The 20,270-nt window shown below is 39.4% G+C and overlaps 1 protein-coding gene across 1 annotated transcript in view; it reads right to left on the reverse strand.

Moving 5' to 3' along the window:
- The window catches only part of rapgef4a (Rap guanine nucleotide exchange factor 4a), a 45,215-nt gene that overhangs the window by 4,324 nt on the left and 20,621 nt on the right, over positions 1 to 20,270 (reverse strand). Inside the window, exons 5-22 of the mRNA XM_074659310.1 lie at positions 16,404 to 16,467; positions 12,124 to 12,188; positions 10,991 to 11,041; positions 10,767 to 10,873; positions 9,417 to 9,538; positions 9,115 to 9,298; positions 8,934 to 9,018; positions 8,185 to 8,245; positions 8,017 to 8,093; positions 7,754 to 7,900; positions 6,151 to 6,266; positions 4,197 to 4,282; positions 3,759 to 3,837; positions 3,507 to 3,657; positions 2,406 to 2,494; positions 2,234 to 2,264; positions 2,060 to 2,138; positions 586 to 732 (exon numbers count right to left, since the gene is read on the reverse strand). Of these exons, the coding sequence (XP_074515411.1) occupies positions 586 to 732; positions 2,060 to 2,138; positions 2,234 to 2,264; positions 2,406 to 2,494; positions 3,507 to 3,657; positions 3,759 to 3,837; positions 4,197 to 4,282; positions 6,151 to 6,266; positions 7,754 to 7,900; positions 8,017 to 8,093; positions 8,185 to 8,245; positions 8,934 to 9,018; positions 9,115 to 9,298; positions 9,417 to 9,538; positions 10,767 to 10,873; positions 10,991 to 11,041; positions 12,124 to 12,188; positions 16,404 to 16,467 (1,741 nt within the window). The remainder of the gene's footprint in view (positions 1 to 585; positions 733 to 2,059; positions 2,139 to 2,233; positions 2,265 to 2,405; positions 2,495 to 3,506; positions 3,658 to 3,758; positions 3,838 to 4,196; positions 4,283 to 6,150; positions 6,267 to 7,753; positions 7,901 to 8,016; positions 8,094 to 8,184; positions 8,246 to 8,933; positions 9,019 to 9,114; positions 9,299 to 9,416; positions 9,539 to 10,766; positions 10,874 to 10,990; positions 11,042 to 12,123; positions 12,189 to 16,403; positions 16,468 to 20,270) is intronic.

A 20,270-nucleotide genomic window follows, 5' to 3' on the forward strand; every position in this document is an offset into this window, starting at 1 on the left:
GTGACACCAGTACCTTCACTCTAGCTCTACAACCCGAGCCTGCTACAGCCTCTGAAAGTTTTCATTTCTAAAAATACTGTGTGGTTGAGGTAGTTATGGTATTGGACAACACCTTATACCATTACAATATGATACTATCTGTCCAACAAGAGCTCTCTCATGCTACATTGTATGTGATTAGTTAGGGTTAGCCTTGGTTTTTCCTTGCAAAGCTAAAGTTAATTTGTTAGAGATACAGTATTTGAGCTGTATAATGAGCTCTGTATCTGTTTACTGGCTTTGATAAGGAAAGTGCAAGGTCAGGTGTGGAAGAGTGAGAGCTGCATTAGAGCTTTCTGGCAGAGACAGTGGAACATTACTACAATAAGGAGCAGCCAACAGCCTCATGCTGAACGTCATGAGAAAGACTGAGCTCAGGTTTTTCTCATGCTGCTTTAAAGGCCATTCTTTAGCACCTGCTGTCTGCAAAAGGAAGTTAATTCCTCACTAAATCAGCCGTGGATTCATTAGTATATCAGCCTGCTTGGGCTCTCCCTTGTGCCGCCTCCAATCATTTGATTAACACGTAGCTGCCGCCGCTCTCACCTCCTGCCGAACTGAGGTTGACCAGGAGCAGATCCTCCGCCGACCCCAGCTTGTCGGCCACAGCACCGATGACCTCCCTGACCGAGGCGGCCACAGGGACGCGGATCGTTGTGTAGGTGTGGTCACAGCAGTAGACTTTGAACAGAACTGGAGGCATGAATCAGAGCAAATATGGGACTGTCAGCGACAAGGAAACAAGGAGCGGTAAAGCAGCGCAGGAAAGTTGGAGGCAGTTGGATTAATACTATAGTTCCACACCTACGGGTCACAAAACAAAAACAAACCATATTTGTAAAAATGTTTCTCTAATCTTTGTGAATCTTGTAAAATCCTCTGCAGTTTTACCTACATGTAAATGAAACAACACATACTGCTTTATTTTAAGAGGTCATGAGCCAAACAATTAGGATTTACCAACAAGAACTGACTTTGACTAAGCATATGCAAACATTAAATGTCCATTTGTGTTACTGTGAGTCACTGCAAAAGAGGTAATGAACACCAATGACTCATTTCCTCTTACTCAGAAAGAAAAGCCACATTAGATAAGGAAATCCGCTCTGCCAACGAAGGTGTGAGTGTAGTTTTACATAGACATCAGTTGGCAGGTAGAAACCAAACTTAAAGGTACAGTGTGTACGATTTGGCGACATCTAGTGGTGTGGTTGCATAATGCAACCAACTGAGTACCCCTCCGCTCACTCCTCCCTTTCCAAGACTGTGGTAACGTGAGCCGCCGAGTGCAAAATCGTGGTAATGCCGTTCGCCTCGCTCAGAGGCCGTCCCTACCATGATAACACTACTTTAAGAGCAACGGAAGTCAGATGGTGGCTGGCATGAGCGTTGTCAAAAATATATCGATACATATCGTTACTCAATATTTGAAATGGTTTTAATACCCTATTTCTTCAGTATCGATACAGGTAAAAGCTGCGATTTCTGCTCTCTCTACACTGACAAAAATGTTACGCCCTCAATGTTGTTTAAATTTTTTCCCGTGGTATCGAAAATGGTATTGAATATCCATAATTTTCAATGTATTGTATCGAAGTTAGAAATTCCAGTATCGTGACAACACTAGCTTGCACTCTGCGGTTTACATTACCGCAGTTTCACATTACCGTGAAGAGCACCCGCTCCCTATGTAGATATGAAGGGCTCATTCTAAGCTAACGAAAACAAAACAATTCTTAGTTTCAGATGCTTATGCTCTAATGAAAACACAGTTGTGAATATTATATTACATTTCTGTTAATAGATCCCCTGAAATGTTACACACTGTTCCTTTAAAACAAACAGGCGTGTTTGTCTAATGAAGACCTGATTGCTAAATAAAAGTTTCAAATAACGGATATAATGTAATAGTGACAGACAGCAGCGTGCAGCAACAATATACTGTTTATGATGCTTACTCTGAGAAAAAATGTTGTGTCACACACTGATCCAAACATGTGGAGACACATCTGTTACTCACTTTCATCATTACTCTTGATGGGCTGACGTTTCTGAAGCTTCTCATCTCCCATACTGAACTGCCGCAGTAGGACTTTGTGCTGCGACAAAGTTTAACAGATTCAGATATTTTCGCACGACACAACAAAATCTACACAACAACTTTAATTTGAAAGGATAACAGTCGGTATCTGACCTTTTTCTGTGAACCTCTGGCATCTTCAGTGCTATAACGTTAAGAAATATGCAGAAATTAAGCTAAAGTTCTGTATGTTTGTTCATTTACCAATAAAACTTGCCCATTGCTTTTTAATTATGTGCAAATACAGACGGCCAGCTTTAGGATTAAGATTCATTCATTCATTTACTTTTGCTTTATACTTCTCTCCAGTTCTGTGAGTTGATCCCTGAGGGCTGGAATCACTTTGGCATCATTAGATACCGCCATGAGAAACTCCTGAAAAACAGGACAAGCTCTGAATAAAAAGAAGCATTTAGTAAACAAAAAGTAACATTCAGGATCTGGAGTCATATCATAGACACAAATCGAAGAACAAACATGTAAATGCAGTCAATATTCATCCCCCGGTCTTATTGCTCAGGGCAGCCAATAAGAATAAATTAGATAAGCAGTCAGTACAACTGTGCACACATTCTACCATGTTGTAAACGTTTAATAGGAGTCATTCGTATTCTGAATCCCCAAACCAATTTTGAAATAAATTTGTTTTATACCATGGTCACCATGGGAGAATTCTCTACTCTGATTGGTTGGCAGGTCTCCATTTATAACAGGACACCTCTGACGCAGGTGTTTGCTTTCGTAAATGAAGGTGCCAGTAGTAAACTCAAGGTAAAGACAGCGACAGTGAGACTTACCTGAGGAGTTTGGAGCCAGTGTTATTTGTGTAACCAACATTTTCTTTTAAAAAAGACACTTAGTTGATCTGAATTTAATTTAATTTGTGTGACAAGTTGATTTGGACGTCCAGATTCACGCAAGATTCTCACAAACGTCCGCTTTGCCTACCTGCATTAATTACAATCATGAAATGATTATTCCATATTTGACCTCCCTAAATGCATTTGTATGTACTATTTACATGACTGTTATTGCATAGTTGTTTTACTTGACGAGTTTTACAAATAACAAAACGATTAATTCATTTTAAAAAAAGTAAATCCTGAGGGTTTTTATGTTTTATGTCACTTCTGACTTAAAGTGGCAGTAGACAGTATATTTTTGGCATCGTTTGGCAAAAACTCCATAATAACCTCTCAGCCTGGTGTTTTTTATACACCCATACACCCGACCTCCTCCCTATGTGGCGTTTGTCACTCTTTATACTTCCTGGTTCACGATTACGTGGATTTCATATGAATTGATTTTGCGGGATATATACAAATTACAGTGCATTACTTTTCGTACAAACGATGTATGAGAACAGCCTGTGTATCTCTATGCTGACCTCTATGAAGGACATAGAGACTTCTTCCTCCTGCAGGTTATCTCCGTGTACAGCAGCCCACTGCATCACCAGGCGGATCACCCTGCGCTTGTTGTTGAGTGTGTAGTCCAGCTTCTCCTGCTCAGAGCCCTGCGAGGCCAGGGCATGGTAGGTGCACCGCAGTTAAAGATCAAAACAATGCAAGTAGAGCAGAGTAGGAAGAGGTCAGTTCCACATTTAACAACTTTAGGTAACAGAGTGCTGAAAGGATATTGGGCCATCAACACCGGACAAAGTTGACTGTTTGGGATGAAGACACAGTGCATGAGCACAAAGTCCTCTAAAGCTGAGTCTGTGACAAATCAAAAGAAAGGAAAGGTTACGTTCAAACACCTGCGTACGGGCAGATCAAAGAGCGTCCAGAGCCATCAGGCCTTGATCCTACATGGCGCTGTCTCTGTCACCTCTGCAGACAAATGAAAACCATATGTGTCCAGACTAGCGAGAGTAATTAGATCAGTTCTGTGACGTGTGGCTAATTATAGATGAGAACAAACAGGTCAGTGCAGAGCAGCCGGCAGAGGACAGAGGACAGAAGAGAATAAATACACTGCATAGGAGAAAACCCTTCACAGTGAATGATCATCACACTGATAGATTGTATTAGACGGCACTAATCTGACATGCTGAATGCTGCATGCTGAGCAGTACCTGACTCTGTGAATTGAGAATCCAATCGCATCATTTCGAGGAGGTGCTCCAAAATCTTCTCCGGAGTCCCCGACATTACCTTGTATCTGGAGCAACACAGGATAAAACACACCCTTCACTAATCAAGACACGCTGGCTCTTAATACTCCGTGGCACCTCCACGGCCCTCGACTGATTTGTCTTACTTGAACGCGTGTCTGTGATTGCTTCATTTGATAACAATCCTATTTACAATCACAGGGTTCTTGGCCCGGTTGAAGATTAAGGGGAGTCTGGGCTAAGAGCTGTCAGAGAAGCCAAAATAAAAAATGTAGGGGCATCTTCTCTGTGAAGGAGAATCAACACAATCCTGCCTCGGTTGTTTTCATTACTGGATCACAAGAGGGAGCTGCACAAGAAGACATGTTGTGTCTTCCCCACAGTCTTGACACTCTCATGTGTGAGGAGCCGAGTTGATTATAGGGCGACCCCAAACAAGTAATTGTGACTTGCCAGGCCTTCTTTTTCCCCTAGGAGCTAGGGCCATCATTACCATTAATGTGTCCCTCTGTATTACAGCAGCCGTGGTGCAGTGACAGATGCCTCTATTACGATAACGCTCATCGGCTGCAGTGCACAGGATTGCTCTGTGCTGCCCACATGGTCGGGAGGCATTTTCATCTGCTGGTCACACTGACTGATAGAGTCCAGTATTCACCAGACATTTTCAATGTTTTTAAGGATAAAGCTGGTGATGTTATATATTTTCATTATTGTCAACAAATCTCATGAAAAGACCAAAACCAACAATGAACCAACAAAGTATTATATGTGTAGCCAAAGATTGAAATATCTTCCACCACCACCATCTCCTCCAGAAACAAAAATAGCGAGTAGTTAATTCTGAGTAAATCACACATACATAAACGCTGCCATAAAATATCACTTGAACACCAAATGTGTATTAATCCACAGCTGAAAATAGTCCCCAATAAATGCATAATTTACTCCTTTTTGGGTAATGTTTGCTACAAACTACAGTGCCTAACTCTTTTAGGAAATTATTCAGCCTTTTTTAAAAGTGAAACCATAAATATGTGACCCGTTTTTTAAACATTAATGTCCTCAGTAGGAATGTATGGTGACACTGTTTGGCTCTCTGGGAAGTGAGATCCAAAAACACTCCTTCAATTACTGCTTAACGACAATGGTGCCACCAAAGAGAACAAAACGGAGATTTTCGAGATTGTAACTTGAGATTTGTTGATAGAAAGAAAAAAGAATAAAGAAGAAAGACAAAATACTACTACAGTATTATTTGTCCGGACTCGCACCGCGCTGGTGCAAGCAGGAGACGGTAGTGGAGGAAGTGTTTTAAATAGTACGAATTTGGCAAAAATGCATGTGTTTGGGAAGTAGTGAGCATACGAGTGGATAAATGAGACTTGGATTATACTGCAAGAGTTGTGTGGGAGTTTTGTAAATGGATGTTTTGATATAGTTTTGGTGTTGTGAAACCTGGCTTCCATTTACTTCAATTCATCAAGGATTTAATCCATTTTTGGAATCTCCGTTCACCGAGGAGGCATGTGAGAAAAACAAAGTTTACTTCAGGATTTCAAGGTAACACACACAGGATGAGTAATTGATATACAAATGGTCATTTTGTGGGTGAAGTATTCCTTTAAGTTCCCCTATTTAGCATTTATAAGCAGGATATAAAGGTTTAATAAATGGATTCATAACACACTATGATGTCTTTAGATACATATAAAAGGCATTTGTCAGTATTTGTCCACAATTATAACTTCTCCTATGATGATGTCAATCTTTATATCCTGCTTAATAACACTAAATAGGGGAACTTAAATTGTGCCATTTTAACAAACACCTGCCAGACAATTATAAGTGAGTACACACACACTGTATTTAAATCTTCCCTGTGTAACGTGCAGTGGCTTGTGGGTAGATTTACTTGTAATGGGAGGTCGAGGCTCCACGGCTGGAGGTTCGACTGCAGCTGAGACTCTTCTCTAACACCAGAACATCCTGACCATGCTCCTTCAGACGCACCGTGTTGGCCTCCACGTCCTTCACACAAATACACACACAGTGCATACACATGAGAAATGCACTTTAATATACAGTATGAGCAATGAACAATGAAAGAGCTATAATAATGTTTACGACACACTGGACGGTTGTGTGCAGTTTTATCTGAGCCTGTTTCTGTTTTAGTGAATATGAGCTGTGTCTTCCACTACCAACACGTCATAAACTGAACACAACGTTTACACCATCACACAATCATCTCAACACTGCAGAGAGGTTTTACTCCTCTCTGCTCTGTGAATCAGAGCTAGTCGTCATTTTCTCCCCGCTGCAGAGACGGCGGCATGACGCTGGGCTCTGGTCACTGAGCAGAGTGGATTAGTTGGCTTGTCCGGTGTTTAGTCAGCACACAACCTCGCTAACCGCAGCAAACAGGAGGCTTAAACTAAGTTCCTGACAATGCAGTGATGCCAAATAATATTTTGTAAGTCTTAACACAGTCTAGGGTGGTGATTGTTACTTCATAAGCATGTGAGTATAATTAATATAGAGATAAAAATAAATCAAGTTATCATTTTAAACACAATTTATGAGTAGTCCAGACCTGTCGTAGTAGTCATGTGGAATTAGCCTGCTGTTATCCAAACCTAAGGTTTCACTAATGGATTGTATATTTCATTACTTTGAAGCAATTTTGAGTTTAAAAATCCTATATAAATTACATTTCATAATCATGTTGTCATTTTCCTGTTTGACTCTTCAATTCAAACTATAATATAATTCTAAATGTGTTCATATAGGCTAATGATATCATCATTAATTTAAATTGGCAATTGATGCTATTGTATGTCACTACAATATCAATATGAACATCTCAAACTGCAAAACAACTTAAATCGTGTACTAATTTAAGGTTAATTTATCTCTGTATATAATAGGGTCAAAGGGGGAGTATAACCAGGTTTGTCATGGCTGACACAGGTGGCATTCATCATGTTTATGCGAGTCATTTGCACACTTATTTGAAGTTAGGAGTGTTTGCTGAATCTGACGAGGCACATTCGTACGAGCCCACGGTACGAAAATAAGTAAGAGAAAGTTAAGATAAGATTACAAAAATGTTCTTGCATGAGGCCCATTGTTCCTAGATTTCTACTTTTTTACATACAGACCTGCTGGAGCATCACATTCATCCACATCCCGGTTCATACTGTCAAATCTCTGCTGCTTTATTTCAGCCTGAACAGGAAATTCATGACTCCCAGATGGAAGTTTTCCACACAACAAGTTTGCATCCACAGCTAATTAACCCCAGATCTGCCTTTAATCTCTAGCTTGAAGTAACACAAGTCATTACCAACATATTTCATATTTAGATGACTAAGCTAATGGGGTGCAGAGGGCTGGAGTACCATCTCAAAGGATACATTAAATTACTTTTATGGCTGCATTGCTGAGGTTTTGCCAACAGAGGGCAATAGAGCTTTTTCAAATGTTACTGTAAAAGATTTTAAACAGAAGCTCACACTCAAAATCCTGTTGAAGTCCTCCTTGTCAACCCTCAGGAAGTGACAGTTGTCCTCTCGCAGGACAATGGAAGCAGCACGGGGGGCGTCATTGACGAGAGCGAGCTTTCCAAAGTCGTCTCCCTCATGAAGAGTGCAAACAACACCCTGCGACGACACAGCGTACTGATCAGTTACTGACTAATGAATCAATCAGAGCAACATAATCATGTTTTTGTTTATAGAAATAATAATAATGTGATCTCATCTGGAGAAATACCTACTTTTCCATAGATGACAACGTTGACTGAGCCCTTCAAAATAATGTACCATGATGTGCCCTCCTCCCCCTGACTGAACACTGAGAGAGAAACGAAACAAAGAAAAACTTTGGTAATCTGGTATACCCTAATCTGGGATTTGTTGGATTAATTCTGACTCGCATTCCTTACACACTGTTCCTGCCTTTGCATGAGACTCAAAGATCAGCACTCCTGCCAGTTCTCTCTTTACCTGCAGAGGAGACAGATTTATAGCTCAGGAAGATCAATAATAACACAAATTCATTTTACTTACTTGTAACAGGGAGCAACCAGAAAGAGTACAACCATCCAAAGTAAAACAGATTTTCCTAAAATTGAATCGGAGCTAAAAATCTATTAAAAAAAGGCATGCAGTTTTCAGAAATTCTCACATAACTTGTTTTTCAATTTGAGTGAAACCCAGCAGCAACGCAAATTAATGATTTTACTTGCAGAATATGTTAATAAATATGTGATAATCAGTACTGAGGCACCCGATTCAACTGTTATCAGGCCATTAAATAGGCGTTATCAGTCACTATAAGCACCATAGATGTGGGTAATTAGGGGCCTACTATGCCTACTACATTTTAAAAGTGAAAGCGAAACTTAAAAGCAACACAAAACTGACTGAAACATTACTTTTTTAACACAAACAAGTGTAGCGGGGCCCTACTGACCCACATCTATGGGGCTTATAACCACCGATAATGCCTATTTAACGGCCTGATAACAGTCTAATCGTGCAGTTTGCATGCTTGCATCTTTTCCTTCTCTCTGCTCTTAAATGTCTGAGGAACTGAGCATGTTTTTACTGCCACAAGAGACAGAAAGAAGCATTTTTAAGGTCTGCACATTGACAACAGGGTTCATAAGGTCACATAAGACACAGAACTGACCGTGGTGGATAGGTGAGATAAGGCCTTAATATGGAGCAGCTCCTCATAAATGATCTCCAAATCATCAGCTATTCTTTCAGACGGACTGAAAAACAGGAAATATGTTAAGGAAGTCGTAACACCATCACACTGATTCACTTTAGTTGATATTGCTTTAGAGATTATTGCTTTATAGCCGTACTGTTTCCTCAGAATCATCCTCATGTGGGCGTCGGGTCCAATCTGCGAGAGGAGGAGCAGGGTGTCCTGCAGCTCCTCTTGGCTCTCCCTCCTCTCCTCCTCCCCCGGTAGAGGAGCGTCCTCCTGCTCGTCATCCAGGAAGCGGTAGAAAAGGTACTTGTCCTGGAAGCTCAGCTCCTGGTCCACTGCGTCACAACAACACAGACACAGACACAGACACAGACAGCAGGGCTCGCATTTATTTAGAAATCACTGCTTCGCACGTACATGTGGTGCAGACACAGACGTCACACAGAGTCTCACCATGGTTGAGAACACCTTCTTCCAGCAGCACCTGCCACATGCCCACAGCCTGAATACGAGAGTGGACGCATGAACTCTGCTGCATTTGCCAGTCAACCAGCTCTGTCCCCACACAGCACTGACTATAGGAAAGACAGGAATGGACTATATAAGATCTTATACAAGGCTGAGCAGTTATGTAATATGTTTTGTCTGATTTTAGTCATTGTTTCTGTTGTTTTACTAAACTGTTAACAGGGCGTTGCCATAAAAGAGTCTGCACGTTCAGACAGGGAGTTAAATAAGATAAATAAATATCAAGGTGTTACATTTTATTGTGTTTTACAATTTTTTACTACTCGAGAATTGATAAAAAATGATCAGAAATCCCTAAAAAATTCCACATTAAAGGGGAGACTCGTGGGTACCGATAGAACCCATTTTCATTCAGATATCTTGAGGTCAGAGGTCAAGGGACCCCTTTGAAAATGGCCATGCCAGTTTTTGCTCGCCAAAATTTAGCATAACTTTGGAGTGTTATTTAGCCTTCTCCGCGACAGACTAGTATGACATGGTTGGTACCAATTGATTCCTTAGGTTTTATAGTTTCATATGATACCAGTATCTTCATGCTAGCTTTAAAACTGAAACTAGTGGCGTTAAAACAAATTTGCGTTAATGCATTATCGCGTTAACTTTGACAGCCCTAATATATACTGTATATATATACATACACATATCATATTTGTGTTGCTTTCATGTGTGTGAATTAACTGTTTATGTGTTTTTGCTTGCTTCACATTGCCCCTTGAGGGATGAATATAGTAGTAGCTTTTGTTAAAGGAACAATGCGTAGTATTTAGGGGGATCTAATGGCAGAAATGTAATATAATATTAATAAGTATGTTTTCTTTAGTGTATTATCACCCGAAAATAAGAATCATTGTGTTTTTGTTACCTTAGAATGAGTCGTTTATATCTACATACAGAGCGGGTCCACTTCACAGAGCATGCCGCCATGTTTCTACAGTAGGCCTGAACAAACCAAACACTGGCTCTAGATAGGGACATTCACGTTTTCACGTTGGATACCGTATTTCTCCTAAACACTCGGCACACGGGAGAAGTTTCAGTTGGTAGATGCCGCCAGATCCTACACACTGCACCTTTATATAATATCTTTTAGGACTTTTATTGCCTTTATTAGAGCAGCTGGAGAACGACAGGAAATGAGTGAGAAAGCAGGGCTGACACGCAGCAAAGGGCCGGGTCCGGGTGAACTAGAGGTCGCCCCCGTATTGAGTATTTTGAATCAAATTGAATTGAATGATGCAATTTTCCACAAATATTAATATTAAGATGCCAACTAACCTGTACGTCTTCAAATGGTACTTCCTGTCTCTGATCATGTGAGGCGCCGTGGAGAGGATGGCGTTACGGATAATCTTCCCCGCCCGCAGTATCTTCTCAGAGGGGACCTGCACGGAAGAAATCCAGTTAAATCTCAGCACAGTAGAGTCCTACTGAGTACCTGAGTGCCACACAAACAGGTAATGATTGGTCCCCAGATACAGAAGGTTGGTTGAGTTTACTACCTGAGAAATGCATTTAAGGTGGGATTTGGCTGGACTTTCAATGAATGACTTCTGCAAAATAAAAATGAAACAAAATATAAGAGGAATTGAAATAATACACATCATGGATGACAATGAAACTGAGGCTCAACTTCACAGAAATCGGGTGAAATTAAAGGTTTGTTGTTGCAGGAAACAACAATCCAGTAATTGGCAATAAAAGACATCAGGGAAACAACAACATGTCAGACAAGTCAAGTGTTTTTCCCTCTCACAGGATGTCTTCCTCTCTGCTACTGTATGACTCACAGCTGACATTAGCTGTCAACTTTAATTGAACTTATGGCTTTCTATATTGCTTCTCGGTTAAAATAATAATCTGTTATCAGACTCTTGACTGACGCATTCAATTGCTTAAATGGGACACAGATAGTGTGAATTACTGTATGGGAATGTTTTGTTTTTTCCCCACTAGGGCCATGGGGTGGGCTGCGGGGCTGTGACATTTAAAGTGCATCCTGCATGCTTCAGAGAGCAGCGTAACACGTGCATTTATGTGACGGCTTTAAAGTTCATTACTTATTTACAAGAAAATGAGTCCACTCAGCACCCAAAGAAGCTGGGCTGTTTTATACGTAATATTTATATATGTAAACATAAATTAGAGCTGTTTGTTACATAAAAAGCTATTTTTAAATAACAGAACAATCATGTTGTGACTAAACTGTATGTAGGAGCAAAGCACAGGGCACCATAAATCTGCTGTAGTGCCACGTTATCAACCCGGTGGTCAGGAAACGGCAACAGGAGAAAGGTGGGACAGGAACTGTTATGGATGGAGACAAAACCTCCAGTCATCTTGTTTATATTTAGACCAACTTTTAAACAAACTTCACATTCCACGCTCTTTTCCATCCTCCGTTGGAGAGGCGAGTAACAGTAAAGGATGCCGTTACGTCAGTCGAGATAGAAGCACAGAGTGAGTTATAACCTGGAGGTTTGAGAGCCAAACTGTTCGCTTACAGTAACTCTGCTAGACAGGAACAAGGTCAATAAACCAGCATCATCTCAGCCTCTCAGCCTCTCTCTTTCTCTTTCATAACTTGTGGTAATAGTAAATCATATAAATAATTCATGTGTGTCAGGTAAACTACCTTATTCTGATGTTTGGAGACTGAAACAAATGAATTGTTGCTTATGTTCTCTTTGTCCGGCATTCCTGGTGGAAAAAAACAGAGAGTATAAAGTGACGTAGGATCTTTGACAAACAGAGATCACTGAGAAGTGTGTCCTATTCTCTAACTATACCCAGAGGAAATGTACAGTAGAGAGCCCCTGCAGGTTTGTGTAAAGCACACTTTAATCCCTAAAAGGGATTTAAAAGTAACTAAATACAGAACAACAACATATTGTATACATAAACATATTTAGTATTTAAAACAAGACTTTAAAACAATGAAATAGATGCAAAATACCATAAATGACCTTGAGAGTACAAAATACTATAGAATCTTTATACTATGCTTAATGTGCATTTTGCATATTCCTAGAAAAGTTGTTGTGGTTGAAAAGTGTCCTCTTATATTACTTCAGATCTGTATTTCTGGTTTAAACGTCAGATCATCATATTGTATTTTATTCCTCTTAATTGATGTTTTTCTTTTGCTTTCCCAATCTAAAAAAAATTTCATTTATTTATTTATTTATTATCTTTATCAGTGGCCAATTTAATCAAATTTCTATCTCCTTTAAATGACTATCCTATTTTAGTTTTCAATTATTGTTCTGACATTATAAATAATTTAGGCTTATATGCGTTTACCTTTGGGAGAAAGTTGTCTATCTTAACAAATCTATACTAAAAATAGTGTTCTAATTTACATTTCTCCTTAAAGGGATAGTTCGGGTGTTTTGAAGTGAGGTTGTATGAGGTACTTATCCATAGTCAGTGTATTACCTACAGTAGATGACGGTCAGCACGCCTCCAGCTTGAAGAAGCAGACAGGAGTACCAACATGTACTGTCTATGAATCCAAACTAGTTACACAATAACACAAACAAACTAACCGATTGAGGCAGCAGTAGACCAGCAACCCCCGTGTTCTGCGAGGTCAAATTTAATTTTTTCAATGGAGTCTGGTTGCTTTGGCGAGAGCATAAATAACAGCTTCAGTTCCCCATTGGAAATATACTGTATAACTGTCTGACGGCAAGGTAAACCGGCGAAGATATTCTAAATATAGCGTATACTTAAACTGATATTGATTTTTTTAGGTGGGCCTTTTTCTTTAGGAGGCTAAAATATGTTTTGCTGCCGGCCCCGTCCACAGCAGTATATTGCTTTGCTCCTGTGTGGTAACTCCTGTCTGTTTCTCCAAACTGGGGGCGTGCTGACCATCATATAGGTAATATACTGATTATGGACTATAAACTATTGATGAACATGGACTAGTTATTTAAATATAAATGCAATTAGACTTTATTACTCTGTTGGTTACTGTACATGAGCAAGTGTTGTTAAAAAAAAAAAAAGGAAATCAATGAGGAAATGTGACAGTCCTGCAGAGGGTTTTTTAGGGTGCGTTTATTTCTCAGTGTTAGTAGCTGTAAGTATGTACAGTTCCCCTCCAGGACAAATAGCATAATCAGTCAGAGCTACAGTACTCAGTCACAACTGTATCTGCAGGCAAAAACTCAGCTATTCTTAGACGTGCTTTTCGGACCGCTGATACGACAAAAACAGATAAAGAATCCACAAAATACATAGAAAGTGGAACAAAGCTAGAAGTGGAACATTGTGCTCCTGGCTACACATCCAGGATAAAACTCGAGCATCTGTATGACTTTGTTCACAAAGCTCTCTGTAATTCCTGGCTACTTTAAAATCCTGGTTCTTTCTGTAAATGTTCTTTGCTGTAAAGAGTTTTCTATTGTTACCTTCATGTTGCATAATAAAGTGTCAGCGTTTAGACCACCTAACCACTGGGCAAACACTGTCCAGGGAAAATAATGATGGAAAAGTTGGCAAAAATAAAAATGTAGAAAAATGGGTCAACTGCCAGATTGATTATCAGGTTTTTTTTTTTTAGTACAAAGACCAACACTGTCAGCAATAATGTTGCTGGTAAAAAGAAAGTTTGCTTACATCAGCAACATTTGTGTGCAGTGAAGTAAAAACCAACTAAGTACAATCTTTCCCTAACCTTAAACAATAGTTTTAATTTCCTAAATTTAACTAAATTACTCATTTGAATCAAAGTTTTAATGGTCCTTTTAGAAAGCAATGACAAAAAACTAGGGCTGTCAAAGTTAACACGATAATAACGCGTTAACTAAACGCCACTTATTTGTTTAACACATTAATGCAACTTGCGATTTTCAGATTGTAGCCTCAGTTTTAAAGCTAGAAGATACTGGCATCAGATGAAACTAAAAACCTAAGGAATCCATTGGTACCAACCATGTCATACTAGCTTGTCGTGAAGGAGGTTAAATAACGCTCCAAACTTGCTCTAAATTTTTTGGCAACAATGACATATCATCACTTTTTAAGTCCTTCCTTGTAGAAAACAGTTGCTTATTTACACAGCAGTTATGGAGCAACATTGTTTGGAGTCGTGTTTCTGTCCAGCTGTTGAATCTAAGTCCAATATCCCCTCTCTATTTGCTCTGGTTTTGGTCTCCACCAACTCCTGAGGGAAATATCTGGCTCTTTACCGGCTAAATGCTCCACTATGTTCACCAGTTGTGTCTGTTTGGTGCTGAAGGTTATCACATTGTTTTTCACATTATCATTTAATACATTGTTATTATAAAAATATTTATCATAGCAACTTTAAAGAAGAGTCTCATTTTGGTGTCTGTCATCTTCTTATACACTCTTGGGCTGCATTTCTATTTACAGAATCAGTGCTTGTTTATTGATTTGTTTATTTAGAAGTTAACACAGCCGTCCATTATTTTATTTGTGATGCTGCCTTGCTGGTCCGCGTGACATCACGCCACTCATTCAGGTGTCACATCAGTTCAATCATAGTGTACAGTATAGATGTGAGAGATGTTACAAAAATCTAAAATTGAATTTGTTGGTAAAAGATCAGATCTAGATTGAGTATGAGAGCAAAGTGTTTTGTTTTATTGAACAATACTGGAAAAGCAAGTGTGCTTTAAAGAGTGCTCAGGTAAAGTGGTAACTAAGTACTGAATGCATGACTGAATGAAACAATGCTGACTCTAAAAGCTCCACCTGTTTGCACCAAAGTGCTGTAAAAGCATCCAGCGTTGTTGTAACTAAGAAAAACTATTTAGAATATGTTTAATTCATTTTCCACTACAGTTACAGAACCACTAAGCTACTGTGGATGAACTGTACAGGAGAGTGCATCAGCCTCCAGCTGCTTGATGCTGATGTGATTTCTGTCTTAGTGTATTCATGCATAAAGAGTACATATTGTAAATCCCCTTAGTACTGTACTGTATACTGCAAAGAATACTCAAGAGCCTTGCTCTTACAGTGCTGCTCCACAGCACGTAACACTGATGGATACTACAGCGGACACATGAACTTTAAAGCAGCCCAAAAGGCTACAGTAGTCAATCAAATCCTCTTTGTTTGGAACATAAACCAGAGAAACATTTTCTTTATAAACTTTTTTAAAAATACATTAGAACATACAGTGAACGAGCTGCCAGTAAACCTACAGACTCTCTGGATTTTCTCACTGCTGTTCATCATTTTTATGGTTCATGACTGTGAAGCACGTTAAGTGCTCTGTTTGAGCTAAACAAAAGTCAATATTGAGTTAAATTGCAATAAAAAAAACAAATAAAAGTATCAGCCAAAAAGTATCACAATGCAAGAGGAAGGACAGTAAGGGAGTTAGGCAGACAAAAGTATTATTACATATTGTACAAAATAAGATGATCTATATTATATTAAAGATTGTGAAATCTCATAATACAAACAAAATCAAAGAGTTACTTCTGGGAATGTTTGTCAAGTAAAGTGACGCCATTTACTGTAAACAGTGTTCTTCATCTTGATAAATTCCTACATCGAAGACAATCTCCATACAAACATACTTCAGTTAAGTTTTATTCCTTATCTGTACCTTTAAATCTTGACTTACTAATGTGAGAGCAGCTGAAAGGAAACCAAAAGCACTGTTGCTCCTGTTTCTGATGATGTAATGCTGTCACTGAACATCCCACCAAACCGTGTGCACCAACTGCAACATTTGAACATTGGGAGCGCCTACACTGTGATATATTTTACAGTCAAATGTTCAGATAATGCTTTCAAATCTCCCACGGCCCGTACTGCGTGAAGGTTACTACAACCGCTACAGTAAAAGAAACTGTGACAAATGTATGAATAAAATGTGTGATTGCTGCTGAGCCTAAACCAATCAGAAATGTAAGCAGTAATACTTACTGTCACCGCTTTCCATCACACCATACGGTGGGGCGAGCAGTCCAGCCATGCACTGATGATATTTCTGTGAAAATAAAGAAAATACAAGAACAAATCAGTCAAGAAATTATCAATTTTACAGAAATGTGTGATTCAGTAGTGATAGGATTGCAGCACATTATGCGTCAATAAGAGGACTGTAGCATAATTGGGTAAAGAAACCATTGTCTTTGTGTCTCATCACTTTATCAACTTGGCCATGGGAGGCCAAGGTAATGTCCCATGGCCAAGTGTGTGAGGTAACGTGCTGCAGCTCCACAGTTGACATTCACAGCTGGTAATTCAGATAAATACTATAGATCTTGCCTTTTTCATTAAACTGCTCACACACAGCTCAACAGGGCAGGATCACCATCAGTGAAGATGTACTCCAAAACAATCAATATAACAATGTAAAAATGATCAGCAAATGTATTTTAAGTCTCAAAAGTACTCGTTCTGCAGTAGAATATGACCCCCGTGACTGATGTATTATTATACACTCAGTTGCCAGTTTATTAGGTACACCAAACTAATGCAGTCTAATACAATAGTGCTGCAGTAAATCCTACCTTCATGAGAGAGGTGTTCTTGTTATTTAGTCTACTCACATTGATATAAATGGGGTGGACAAAATAATAGAAACACCTGTCAGTTCTGACAGGTGTTTCTATTCTGCTATTCAGCAGCGACTTTGTGCTCCACTTATTGCAGGGGTGTCCAAACTACGGCCCGCGGGCCAACTGCGGCCCGTGGTCCATTTTTAATTGGCCTGCAGCAAATTCTCAAAATATAATGGAATATGGCCCACACATGAAACTAGCAGTTGCGAAAACTGTCAACATAGTTCGAGCACGAGGGCTCCACCACAGAGAATTTCAAGCTTTCCTATCTGATGTTGATGCTGAATACGGGGACCTACTCTATCATTCTGATGTGCGCTGGCTCAGTCGAGGCTCCGTGCTGCAGCGGTTTTATTTCCTGAGATCAGAAATTGACCAGTTTTTGAAAGAGAAGGACCGACCTCTTCATGATCTGAGTGACCTTCTATGGTTGGTAGACCTGGCATTTCTAATTGATCTTACTGATCATCTCAACACATGGAACAAAAGCCTGCAAGGCAAAGACCAGCTTGTACCACAACTTTACACACACATGAAAGCATTCTGTGTGAAGCTTAGTCTCTTTGAGACACAACTACGCAACTTCAATGTTGCGCACTTCCCCACACTGTCCGAAATCAAAGTTGCTTTTCCAGAGGTTAACCTTCCTGCTAAAAAAGGGGAAATATGTGTCTGTCATCACATCTCTCATGACAGAATTCAGTCACCGCTTCCAAGATTTTTCTGTCATTGAGAAAGAAATCAAGCTGTTCTCGACTCCCTTCCTGATGGATGCAGAGGAAGTGGAAGAGAGTCTGCAATTAGAACTGATCAAAATGCAGTGTGATGATTCTCTGAAGAATCAGCATCAGCTTCTCTCCCTACCAGACTTCTACCCGAGCTTGGAAAAGGCCAAGTTTCCTCTGATGCGACGCCACGCAGAACGAATGATGAGTCTGTTCGGCTCAACATACATATGTGAGCAAACATTTTCTCTGTTAACTCTGAACAAAATGACACTGAGAACCAAAATGACCGACAGCCATCTCTATGATGTCCTTCGCATCTCAACCACCAAACTTACTCCTGACCTGCCAGCCATCCTTCAGTCCAAAGTGCAGCATCACTGCTCCCACTAAGTGCAGCGCTGTTCCCATTATAGGTGAGTTAAAATATATTACACAGTATTCATGTGTTCACAAGCCCAATTACTTAATAATTTCAGTCAATTAAAGTTGATTACATTTTATAACAAACGTTAGTTGATTTGTTAACAACCCCAATAACTTATTTGCATAACTGGCTTAAATATACCCATCCCCTTGTCCCCTTATTGTCCCCCTGTATACAGGGCTGTGAAGGGGGATCACCATCCTGACTAAGAAGCAATCTCAGGCTGCTGTTTGGAGAATGAGCTGCCAACCCTTTTTGTAACAAAATAAATGAAAACCCATTAATGGAAAGTTGTGATTTAGGATGTTTTTTTTCTTTAAGCATATTCAAATATCAAGCATAATTTACCTCATTTGATTAATTTTGTTAAATTTAATACACTAGAGGTGAGGTGATTTTTCTCACATTGCTTATATTTCTGTACTTATATTGCTCAGATTCTGCACTTGTTATCGCTGATGTTTATTACTAATCTTTTATCTCACTCGTACCTTATTTATTCCTTGTAAATATGTGTGGAGTCTTTAACGTAATGCATCATTTGAAGTTGACGCAACTGCAATTTTGTTATGCTTGCATAATGACAATAAAGTTCTTGATTGTTGATTTTTATAACAAACCACAAACTGCATCCTCCAAAATGATCTTACAATTGAATCAGCATCTCTCTGAAACAGTTTCAGCAAAAACTGAACATCGTAAGTTGTTGTTTTTTTCTTAGGCAGTGGTCTAAGATGCACATTATGAAACTGAATTGTCCCTGGTTTGATTCTGGCTGGGAATAAATGTCAATAAATGTTATTATTTCCCTTGCTGTATTCCAACATTTCCTGTCTCTGCCTCTCATTAATGTGCTGTCTCATAAAGGCAAAGCACCACCACCCCCCAAAAAAACATCAACATTACGTGTCTCCAGGCTTGAGGACAAAGAAAAAGGTCAATGAGAGTTTGGGGTGTTTGCTGATATTTCGTCTCCATTCAGCCTGACATGCAAATATAGGTAGGGTTCAATGAACACAAAGAAAAGTCATTATTATACTTATTGTAAAAACTGTAATACAGCTTGGTCCCAACATCGTTGGTGTACATTTGACACTTGAAGAATATTAAATATAACTTCTTTTGCTCAATTCTAAATCTCCGTTTCTAGTCCTCTGTTATTTGCTTGTTTCGATTAGTCGTGAAGTACTTACTCCTTAATGTTGTGTAAGATGAGCAGAGAGCCGCAGAGCAAACAGAGCATGACAATATAAATGTGCATGCCTTTTACAGTACCATCACTGTGCCCTGCAGCGTCACAGATGTTATGTAATGAATATCATGCTGCATCCATGCACTCTTAGAAATGTCATGTCTTTCGTCACACTGGTGTACAAAGACGTCAATCCAACCGTAGAAAATGAGCCATAAAAAATATATTGCCTTACACACTAGCATTGATGGCCCCTTTAAAAAGCTGGGTTTAGCATACATCAGCTAATAAAATATACCAACCTATTTGGAATATGCAAACAGAGGTTGTCCATTTAATTATTAGTATGTAATAAGGCTTTCTATTCTGGATGCTTTTCTCTTACAGAAGGTACTCAATCTGATATCTGATTTTTAAACAATTTGTCAAGTAGACTGATCCAGATTCAAGATTAACCTGCGGTACAAGGCCAACAAAAACTGATTATGTGCCGAAGCAGTCGATAAAAAGCTGATTGAGGACCACTTAGTGACCGACCAGCTCTCTCTACCTTCCTATCATCTGGTCAGAGGAGACCGAACCAATGCTACAGCTATAGAGCCATTTGTTCCTGGATGTGTAATGTACTCTCAGAGGTCATGTTGTAAATTCAATTCTACCCCCTGAAGTCAGTTAATCACTTTAGTAACCCTTTAGGGGCACACAGCTTTTTCCCTCAATTAAGAAGCAGTTTAGAAACGTCTCAGTGACCTCAGGTTTTAAACCACGTATGAGGATTGACTTGCTGCTCATTAAGACACTAAAAGATATTGATTAATGTCAACTAACGCCACACTCAGGTTATTAAAATGTCTCGTTTTGTGGAGGGGATTTTGTACACCT

The sequence above is a fragment of the Sebastes fasciatus genome, chromosome 14 (genome assembly GCF_043250625.1).
Source record: "Sebastes fasciatus isolate fSebFas1 chromosome 14, fSebFas1.pri, whole genome shotgun sequence".
Lineage (NCBI taxonomy): Eukaryota > Metazoa > Chordata > Actinopteri > Perciformes > Sebastidae > Sebastes > Sebastes fasciatus.